The sequence below is a fragment of the Thunnus maccoyii genome, chromosome 3, assembly GCF_910596095.1.
Source record: "Thunnus maccoyii chromosome 3, fThuMac1.1, whole genome shotgun sequence".
Taxonomy (NCBI): domain Eukaryota; kingdom Metazoa; phylum Chordata; class Actinopteri; order Scombriformes; family Scombridae; genus Thunnus; species Thunnus maccoyii.
The window spans coordinates 19975366-19986438 of NC_056535.1; the positions used below are offsets into that span (position 1 = coordinate 19975366).

The 11073-nt window shown below is 38.4% G+C and overlaps 1 protein-coding gene across 3 annotated transcripts; it reads right to left on the bottom strand.

Annotated features, from left to right (window-relative positions):
• Positions 1 to 375: 375 nt before the first annotated feature.
• Positions 376 to 10371, bottom strand: si:ch211-161c3.6 (high mobility group AT-hook 2b). Of its 3 annotated transcripts, none has more exons than XM_042406869.1 (6): positions 10238 to 10371; positions 8015 to 8221; positions 7744 to 7827; positions 3417 to 3467; positions 3222 to 3260; positions 376 to 1170 (listed from the first exon to the last, which is right to left on the bottom strand). In XM_042406869.1, the coding sequence occupies exons 2-6, from the start codon at positions 8117 to 8119 to the stop codon at positions 1087 to 1089; spliced, it is 363 nt and encodes a 120-aa protein (XP_042262803.1). In that variant the 5' UTR covers positions 8120 to 8221; positions 10238 to 10371; the 3' UTR covers positions 376 to 1086. The 3 variants fall into 3 exon arrangements, with proteins under 3 accessions (XP_042262803.1, XP_042262805.1, XP_042262804.1); XM_042406871.1 differs by lacking the exon at positions 10238 to 10371 and adding an exon at positions 10143 to 10177; XM_042406870.1 differs by lacking the exon at positions 10238 to 10371 and adding an exon at positions 9452 to 10128.
• Between the last annotated feature and the right edge of the window lie 702 nt (positions 10372 to 11073).

Consider the following 11073-nt stretch of genomic DNA (forward strand, 5'->3'; position numbering starts at 1 on the left):
GTTAGAATGGGGGGGAAATGAATTTCACTGATGTTATTAACAATTTCATTACTCTTGACATTTTAGCATGTCATGTAATCCTCTGCATTTTTTTATTCTGAGCAAAAAAAAAAAAACATTTTCCCCACCAAAAATTGGATACTGCATTTTGGACTAAAACCTTTCACATCTACTTTCATTATAATGACTTCAGCGCACCATGATAATATTGTAACATTGCTAAAAATGTCACTTTCTTGCTCCCATGTGAGGATTCATGACACCTGATTTAGAAACATGTTTCAATATAACGGTTCAGTTTGGTTCCTTTTTCCTTAACCCCCCTCTCATTTTAGCCTGCAGCCCTGCCCCCCCCCCCCCCCCCCCTCCCCTCCCACACACACACCTCCCCACACACATACACACTGAGGGGTTCAGGAAAGCGTGCATCTTTAAAGTAACTGTTCAACATTTTGGGTAATTTGTTTCTTTGCTTTCTTAATGAGAGTAAGATAAGAATATTAATACCATGAAAAACAGTTAGCTTAGCTTAGCTTAGCTTAGCGTTAAGACTGAAATCAGAGGGGAACAGCTAGCCTGCCTCTTTCAAAAGGTAACAAAATTTGCCTGCATTTCTAAAGCTCAAAGGCACATAACACCTGTAAAACCACAAACTGTCATTTTAACTTTTTGTAGGGATTAAACAAGCAAGATATAACAAGTTAATTAGTGAGCTTTAGTGGTGCTAGAAGACAGATTTAGACACAGCGAGGCTAGCCGTTTCCCTCTGTTTCCAGGCTTTGTGCTAAACTAAGCTAACCGGCTGCTGGTGGACAGGAGAGTGGCATTAATCCTCTCATCTGGCTCTCTGCAATAAAGTAAATAACCTAAAATGTCAAACTATTCCCTACAAAAAAAAAGCCCTATCCAAAGATCAAATCAAATCAAATGTTCACCCAACAAATCCATGGTTGAGGAGAAGAAACCACTGTCTGCAATGATTTTGTGTGTGTGGGTGTGTTCCTGAATCCCTATCACAAATAGGAGTCAGATTGTACCCCTGTTTGTTTGAGGCCAAACCTTGAGGTAGGTAGAGAGGCATCCTATCTACTCCCCTTCCTCCTGTGCTGGAACCTGAGATGACGAGGGCTCAATCTGCGAGGGACCCTCCTCACCTTCTTCTGAAGGGCCCTGGAACAGCAGGGGACCAAAACCACTTTGTCACTTTGTCTGTTATTGTCTGATCTCTTTCAGTTTGGTGACTCATTATGCCCTAAACTAATGAATCAACACTAGAAAGAGTGTGAGAATACAAGAATGAGTATTAAAATTTCATTGAGTGATTGTGTGCGGGGAAGTAGGTCCAGCTGTCAGACCTAGAAATGTGAGGAAGACGACGGTTATGTCAGGAAACCAAGAAGACAGAGGAAGAGAACAGTTAGATCAGGTTTCCCCTCTCTACATTGACTCATTCTTCCCCTTCGAGTGCGTGCGTCTGAAAAAGGGAGTCTGTCTCAACGGTTTCAGTTCTTGAAGCATCTTAACCTCTTTGACAAACTGCTCAGTGGAGAGGATGCTATAAGGCAAACGGGTGGCATCAAGAGAACTGGCCCGCTTTTGGTAAGAACAGTTGTGCAATCTGTTCATTCGAAAAATGAACAAGATGGTCTAAAGAAACAAAGTTTCCCAGAAACACTGGGTGTATATTCACCAAAACTGGATACACAAAAGGACGTTTCAAGGTGTATGTGGGGATTTTAGCACCGCCATCTGTGCATTTCCAAGAACTCATATGCATTTCCAAGAACTCATCATATCTTCGTAAAGTCAGTTTACATAAAGAACAAAGAACATATGTACAGAAAAAATATATATAACTGCTTGTTTTGCTATTCACATTAAAGGTGCAAAACCAACAGAATTTCTATATTTGACTGATAACACATATTGTACTGGTTTATGTGTGACATACACGGTTATTTGTGTGCAGTGAAATGCAATATGGCATGCTGAAGTTTGTGCTATAAGGCGTACTGTAAAAAATAAGAATTAGAAAATAAAAATCTAGATAGAAAATTATGAATAAATCCAAAAAAGTAAATTCACATACAAATATAAATATTCTATTTGAATATTATTTGGCATATTCATATTCGTAATGTGGATAATATGTAGCTTATTTCTCTAAAAATTACAAAGACACCTTATAGTCATGTGATACTGTAGAATATAAACTCTAGTTGCTGTTTATGTCGTACATCTAGCTAAAACTAAGTTATTCTAATACAACAACTTGAGCATCCTGGTATCTTAGTGGCTAAGATGCCATGGATTTTTGTTGCATGTCATCACCCGCTTTCTCCCCATGTCTCTTGTCTGTCTCTCTCTAATATCAGTATTAATAAAAGATAAAATGCCCCCCAAAATTAGTCCTGCAATTAATTCTACCTCCATAAAGGTTATAATGTTCCATTTTTATTTAAACTGTTTCAGAGAGGTGTTGATTCAACTTTATGGTCACTTTGGAGGCTCTACTTTGTGGTGCTGTTGAATTGTATTGGTTTATACAGAGAGGTGTTTCTCACACCAGTTTTATGAATGAGGGGAGGGTAACACCTTTCACTATAAGGCACTGAATTGGTTTTATCTTGATATTTCTAATAAACTGGCATTTACATATCAAAGTGCATTGGTTGAACTGGAATGATGTAGGCCATGGTTTGTTGGCTTCAAAACCACTATAATGGGTGCAAAGGGCTTCTGAATGTAGAACATAAGCTTAGTGGTTAACACAAGCTTATGATATTCATGAAGAGTACAATGAGCTCTGCAGATCAGTGCAGATCAGCACTTCTTTTTCAATGCTTACAGCATATATGTAACTGCTATTAGTCAAAAGTGTAAACGGATGACACAAACAGAGATTTCTGTTGAACTGAAATTTTGTTCCTCCACAGTCACTTTTTTTTCCAGCTTCACTGTAATGTAATACAAGTTACTTTTAAATGAAAAGTGAAGAATACTTGAAGAGGTTTAAAAGGTTTAATGCCTTGTAATGACTTAATGATTCTGCAACAATCCCACGGCTCAGTTTGTTAGATTTTAAATCTGCTTGTTTTAAAATGTATTTAATAGACAACACATCAAATTATTTTTCAGCCGAGGGAACATGTGGCTCAAAGGGCTACGTCAAAACAAAAGTGGACCACCCTATTGCCTTTTAAAGTTTTGATTTTCCTCACCTGCTGCTCTTCAGTTACTTCTTGAACTACTTTCTGGGGCTGTGGAAAGAAATGCAACACAATCAATAAAACACAAAGGAAAAGCTGCCCTCAAGGACTGTATACCTCTGGCATAGACAGACACCTTGGAGGCTTTGGATATACATTTACAATTAACTCCATGATGTCTGTAAAGTGTCAGAGATGGCTCCATACCCATTTCCTTGGTCGCCCACGAGGTCGTCTCTCCCCAACAGGCTCTACTTTCTGAGAAAGAACAGATGGAGGGTTAAAAGGGAGGTTTCAGATTTTAAGAATCCTGTCTTACTGATCACTAACTAAGATTAAGAGCTTAGAAGTTTTCGATTGAGGGCTGTAATTTTTGAAACTATGACAGCAGCCATTTTTAATCACTATTGGTTCTAAAGTACCATATGAGAAGCATTTCTCTGAGGAGCTACAGAAGTTTTGTTCTATGGATTGTAGTTAGAACAAAAAAGGTATCTGGGAAAATGCTGACTTGATTTTACAAGCACAAGCTGCATGGCCGATGTGGTTATCTTTGTCAACAACTACATCAAAACTTCCGTCTTTAGTGATGAACAGAGGCAGACACGTCATCCCATGACAGCGTGGTTATGTGAACATAAATGAGGACAGGCTTCCTACACGTTTTCCATTTCTATTCCATACTTTTCCAGACTTCTCGGTACATTTTTCAGACCATATTTGACATCTGAGTACAAATAGCTAGATGTTTATTATGTAAATAAAACGTTGGCGGGTTCATTACTTGTGGTTGGTCATGGTCTCATGTTGGGTTAGACCAAAAAACGTTATGACAGAGGACGCTATGACAAGACAACAGTGCCTTTGCATATGGCTTGCAATTGCTGCCTCCCTCATGTTGGAGATGTCAAATGATTTTACACAGTTTGCATCCAGCTTACTTTTCTCAGTTGGAATCATGAGCCAACCAGGCTTTATATTTGGGATTGTCAAACCAGCCCTCGGAAAGCTTGCATTTATGCATTGTGGCTGTTGAATCCACACTCCTAGAAAGTTGGCCAACACTCCACGGTCAAACATGTCTGACCAAAGAGGAAGTAAACTAACCAGTGCTACCTATACTGATATTATTTTACCTTAACATATTGAATAAATAATATTATATTATTGTTACCCCCATATTTTTTAGTCTCTTTTATGAATAAGAACCAAAAATTAGTTGAAAAAAGTTTAATAATTTGTTTTTCACAGTGTCTGTGCAGCCTTGTGTCCATAGAAATGACAATGGACGTAGCCACAAAGGTACGGTTTCCTTACGCAGAAAAGACAGTCTGTTTACTTTCCTGATAAATACATCACTGTATAACTCACTGGTTATACAGTGGTTATTTGTGATACTATGTATATTTGCAAATCAAAGATATTGCTGGATTTTCTTTCAAACTAATTTGGTCACAGATGTCCAGATTTGGTACAGTTATAAGGCACTTGGGGCTCTGCTCTAGGAGTGTGCGTTCGGTCGCACGCCATACTTTTTGCTTTGCATTTAACGACATCAAGCTCGCTCTGGCCCGCGCTCTCTCACACAGTGGTAAATATTTTTTGGCTGTGCTGGCTGCTTGCTCCAAACACCATGAAAAACACTCTGCTTGTATGATCAATTTCTTTTTAGAAATTCTGAATTTTATATTTTAGAAAACAGAACAGGGGCAGTAGTCACAAATATTTTTCTTCTCTTTTTTCCATACTTTTCCAGACCTGGAAATTACTCAAATCAAATTCCATATTTTTCCATACTGCACAGGAACCTGTGAGGACGTCTCACAGCAACAGTAAAATGTTATACTATCAAAGACTATAATAGCAAAATATGTACAGTTAAGTATACATATTAATGGCATATTTTGTTTTTTATATCCATCTGATCTCAAACGGATCTGTTGTTTCTTTAAATTTTTCCCCAAATTTGAATACACAGTGGATTTGGGTGTCTAATTGTTAAATGTCACCACTTTGGGAATATACTCTGTATCTTAGTAAATTTTCACCTTTTTTCTTTTAAATCATAGCAAACACACATGCAAATACATAACTATTGCAAAGACAGTGAGCTATATGTTTTTAAGGTATTACTGAATTTGGAAATACTTGCTTTTTATTGTAACTGATTGAAAATTGCACTGATTGGTGAGGATGATGATCTTGATTATTGTAACTAGACTTGCAGAACAGTGGTGGAAGAAATATTCTGATACTTTATTTCAGTACAAAGATGTATAAATAATTAACTACAAGTAAAAGTCCTGCTTTGAAAATTTTTCTTAAGTGAAAGCATATAAGTATTATCAACAAAGTGTACTTTGGTATCATAAGTAAAATACTCTGTTCAAATACTGCAAAATCCCTCCTCTCAGAGTGTTACAATACTATATTTAATATATTTTTGGATTATTATCACTGATGCATAAATATGTAATCAACATTTTAATGTTGTAGCTGGTAGAGTTGGAGCTTATTTCAACTACTTAATATACTGTTCAGTGGTTAATCTATAATATATTATTAGATGATAAAATGTTTGTATATAAAATCCTAATCTGCAAGTAACTACAACTGTCAAACGTGTAAATGTAGTTTAGTAAATGTAGTAAAAAGTACACTATTTCTTTCTGAATCATAGAGGAGAAAAAGTATAAAGTAGCATGAAATGAAAATACTCATGTAAAGTAAATTCAGTATTTGAGTAAATGTACTCAGGTACTTTCCACCGCTGTGCAGCAGATCTTATGAAAGTCTTATGGTGACAATAATCAAAGTTTTTTTTTAATTCTCTGTAAGTCAATCTTTCATTCCTCAGAATAATAATAGCCACATCTGCACTGACCACTCCTTCTTTTAAACACTGACCCACAGGCTGAAGCATGAGACATAAATACTGCACTGATTTAATAACAGCTTGTGTTTTCTCTGTTGTAAGCTGACATTTGCCCCCATGATGATTGCTGACTGTTACAGTGTCCTACCAAAGACATAAATCTTTGCATTTCAGGATGTATTTCTCGGAAAGCTCTCAGATGCACTGGTACATGTATTGCAAATGCACTGGAAAGTTCATGTTCAGTATGTAATAAACATGTAGACAAGTTCGACCATCAATTTTAAGGCAATTATGCATTTTGTTGTCTGTTACAGATCCCTAATTAGAGTTTTAGAGATCCAGGTCATTCCCAGGGGGAATACTTTACCATCAGGCAAAATAGGTTACTGCATGGGGCCACTGACAGCTTTACATTCATTATAATGCTCCGATATACAAACATATAAAACTATGTTACAAATCTTACTCATAAATACCCTGAAATAACTTACAAAACTTCCTCAAAGTGCTTCTTACGACAACCACACTACGTGCTTAAACTCATATGGCTAAGGATGCAATTCAACACAATTTTAAACTGTAAATAGTATATATAGATATATATATATATATAAATAGTTATCACAGTGAGCCTTTCTAATGAAAAAATGAGAGGTAAAGTAACACGTTAATTGTAAAACTCCCAAAGGTAATCTCCTTTATTGTTGCTCCTACTGAGACAACCAGCAGGACCAGAGTAACTAACGTTTTCCTGCCACATTGACTCACTTGTGATATGATGGGAGCAGCCCCTGACCCCCCCATCAATCTCCCAAGCGCTCATGCAAACAATAAAAATATAAGAATAGAAAACTGCATTAAAAGAAACTGAGGAAAAGAGGAAGAGGCAACTAATGGCCTAAAGAAAACTGCTTTCAAGAGAGAGAGGATGAGAATGTGCAGAAACATACCAGTGTGGAAGAAATATTCAGGTCCTTAAAGAAGCAAATTGACACATTTTAACTACCTTATGTACAGAGTAGTTTCATCTATAATGATGCATTATATTTTATAAGTTGATGTATCCTTCAATTTCAGACAGAAACATTGTGCTTTTTATTTATTTATATTTATCTGAAACCTTGTAACAGGTTACTGCAGCTTCAAAGTTTACTCACAAAACATGTGATCAACAATGATCAACATTATATAATATCATAGATTAATCTATCCAGCAGTGTATAAAGTAGTTAAAATGAGCTCCTCCTGGAGACTTGTGTCTTGTGTGTACATGCAGGTACACTTTGTTGATAATACTTATGTTTCTTATACTAGATTGCAGGACTATTTAAGTGTGACATTGATAGATTTACTTCAGTAAAATTTCTACCACTGCTGAGATTTATATTCTCAGTTGGAGAAAGGATGAAAAAAGGCACAATGAGTTTTCCTAAGGCCCCCAAATGACTAAATCTACCCCTGATGATTCCAACTCAAGACAGAAGTCACAAAATCTTTAATTTTTTCACTTTCTTGTGATAACTAAAATTATAAATATAATTTGTCCAAAATGTTCTGTAATGTAAATTGTAGCACTACACTGCAGTATTATGGTGCTGTTCTGATATATAAGTTCAAATTAATATTAAGTGTCTTAGACACTCTGATCAGTTCAACCTTCAGTGCAGTTCTGGGGCCTTTGTTCTTGCTGCCTTTTGGTCGTCCTCTTGGTCGCTTTGGAGTCGGTGGTCCAACAGGCTCCTGTAGAGAGAGATCACATGTGCAACCATAAACAAACCAACAACTGTTTGCATGATCTGTTGTCTACAGCCAGAAGGCATCATCACATAATCAACTCTAGGATGACTCAGGATGACTTTTTTAATGTTTTAATTAGATACATAATTATTTAAGGACTGGGTTGATCAAATTCATCTTGAAGTCCCACCTGTTGCTGTTTCCGTGGCCGACCCCTGCCCCTGCGCTGAGGCTCAGGAGGTGACTGGGCAGTGCTTGGCTCGGGAGACGGCTCTTTGGTCCCACTGTGACTCATGCCTATGTCTGTCCACCTGCTTCAAAGAGTGTGGGCATCAAAGGCTGGAGGAGCGGCCTCGTGGGCTTGCAGAGTAGAAGACCTGAGTATCAGGAGCTGGAGCTATGTGTAAAGAAATGTGAAAAATGACTACTTTTAAATGTGTTTGTGCAGCAATTATCTTAGAAGTATTTAGGATGATCAGATATATCACTATATGAATTCAAATGATCTAATTTCTGCACAATTATCACAGTGAGGTTCAGTCTGTGCTTAATGGATCATTCAGAATCACACTGGACCCCTTTTCAAGCACAAGCGTGGGAACAGCTTATACATAAGCCTTGGCACCAGGTTCATCGGAACACAGACAGGGGTCTGGCAAACGCAGGGAAACATGAGAATGGTGTGCAGTGACTAAAAGTAGCACAGATATTCACAACTCAATCTACCATCTGCCCTCTGTGAGGTATTTCTCAATGGGTTTGTGCAAGCTGTAGGCGTGCTGATGCTGCTACAACTTTGACTGAGAAACTTGTGCTAATGAATTAAAACAAAAACAGAAAGTACTTCATGCAATATCTAAATGGAAAGAATGAGAACAAGATAACAGACTTTAAAAATCTGACTCTGAAGGCTACGGTGAACTTTAGAGCTGCAATAATTAGTCGATTAATTGATGAGTTGATTGACAGAAAATTAATCTGCAACTATTTTGATAATTGATGAATCATATAAGTATTTTATCTCTCTGGTTTCAGCTTTTTAATTTAAAGACTTTGCACTTTAGAAAATTGTGATACACATTTTTCATCATTTTCCTACATTTTATGGACTAAACAAATGTTCAGTTAATTAGGGAAAATTGTCAGAGCTATCTGTTGAGGCCTTTTTAATCATTTAATTGTTTAGTCCATAAAATGTCCAAAAAACAGTGAAAAAGTCCAAAATGAGGTCTTCAAATTGCTTGTTTTGTTCAACCAACAATCCAAAACCAAAAGATGTTCAGATTATTATCACATAAGACAGGAAAAGTTAGGAAATCCTAACATTTGAGAAGTTGAGACTATAGGAAATATTAAAAGCGACTGAAACCATTAAATCATTATCAAATAATTCCAGATTAATTATTAGTTAGTGGATCAACTAATTGATTAATCGACTAACTGTTTCAGCTCTAGTATGTGAAGTTATATAGGTCATATTAATGGCTCTCCTATGTAACAATAACATAAACACAGTATATTTTTCTGGTGACCTCTTCACTTAATTAATTTACTTTGTATTAACACAGTAAACAGTGAGTATCTGCTATAAACTGGCTGTTGGTAATGTCCCACGGTGGTCGTTTACCATAAAGTCGAGCTCTGAGAGGAACGTGCCAAACACTAATTGCCAACACAGCCTATCAAAACGGCCGCACAGAAGCAGGAAGTCGGAGCAATTTGAGAAATCTACGTCCTCGATGAAACGATTTAAAGCCAAACGAGACGCACGACGTCGTCTCGTCGCTTATAAACTCGTTTTGGAGTAACACAACAAGCGTCCTGCACTTTCTTCTGCAGCGGCGGAGCAGCCCGTCCGCTCAACTCGTATGTGTTTGGCAGTCAAGAACGGGACTGAATGTACTTTTTGCATATGGGCGGCAATTGCAACCGTAAAAAACACATTCTTCTGCAGCCTTTAAAGACGGTGCGTAAAGCGCTCCTCGAGCGAAACCGTGAGTGCTCGCTGGACCGAGCAAAAACCTTCCCGGACTTGGTTGTGGACTGGCACACGTTAACGCCGAAACAACAGTCGAGGCCATCAATGTTTTAAAGCGTAAAGTCGGCGCTCACTACACTACATCCCCCTGCTTCCATCACTTGCGCAATCGATCTCAAATGTCTTGGGTTTCTTGGTGATAACAGGTCCGCCGAAATGGATGAACCAAGTGTTAGTATAAGAGCTGCAAAAAACTTTACCACGAAGGACAAAGGCAGGGGAACACAGGTGCAAAAGCTCTCCTTTGAAAGCAGCCCGAACATACATACTACATACATACATGCAGGCTATAGTCTCCATGTTGAGGCTCAATAGTCCTGTTCATGCAGGCAGCGCCAAATGCAACACAATCAGAGCAGAGACTGTTAAACTTACCTTGAGTCGGTTTGCAGTTTTACCTGGAAGTTCACAGTCAGCCTAATGTGCTCCTGCACAACTATGAAAATCTTAGTGTATCGACCGTCTCATTGGCTGGAATGAAAGGGTAATCTCTCTCTCTCTCTCTCTCTCTCTCTCTCTCTCTCTCTCTCTCCCCCCCCTCTCTCTCTCTCTCTCTCTCCCCCTCTCTCTCTCTCTCTCTCTCTCTCTCTCCCTCCCTCCTCTAATCGGAAATGTGTGTGATCCCCCCAGACGTTCAGTCACGAATACCCCAGTTGCAGTATAATGGGGGGTTGTAGCTGAGCAGTATGCAATGCATACTTTCTCTATTAAAGCATGTTTCAAGAAAGAGCGAGGGTAGGAGGGTTGAAGAGGACCCCGCCCCGAAAAATCTACCGGACCACCCACTTGAGAGGGAGAGGGAGAGAGAGAGAGAGAGAAAAAGAGAGAGAGAGAGTGAGAGAGAGAGACGGGCATCAGACAGGAGGGTAGATTCTGGTTCCGGGGTTCCCAAAGTGGGGTCTGGGGGCTGGGAAGTTCCCCCAGAGAAAGGAGGAATAGGCTCAGTTTGCTTCAGTAGAAATGTTGGGGAGATCAAACCGTCTAGACTGATTCAAAGCAGAGGTTTCACTCTCTCTCTCTCTCTCTCTCTCTCTCTCTCTCTCTCTCTCTCTCTCTCTCTCTCTCTCTCTCTCTCTCTCTGCTGTTATCTCCCCACCTACAAGGTTAGAGATATATTTCTGTAAGTCATAACAAAGGGCAAAAATATCATATGTTGTGTTTTTCTGAGAATAAAGTGTGCAGGGTATAAGCTGCCTCATGTGCATTTGTTT

What these genes read in the sequence shown, in the direction of transcription:
- si:ch211-161c3.6 (XM_042406869.1), bottom strand. Translation starts at nt 8,119, where the DNA reads ATGAGTCACAGTGGGACCAAAGAGCCGTCTCCCGAGCCAAGCACTGCC. An exon ending in GGCCACGGAAACAGCAACAG is followed by an intron (nt 7,828 to 8,014) that starts GTGGGACTTCAA and finishes CTCTCTCTACAG; the next exon opens with GAGCCTGTTGGACCACCGAC. An exon ending in GCCCCAGAACTGCACTGAAG is followed by an intron (nt 3,468 to 7,743) that starts GTTGAACTGATC and finishes GTTCTTTCTCAG; the next exon opens with AAAGTAGAGCCTGTTGGGGA.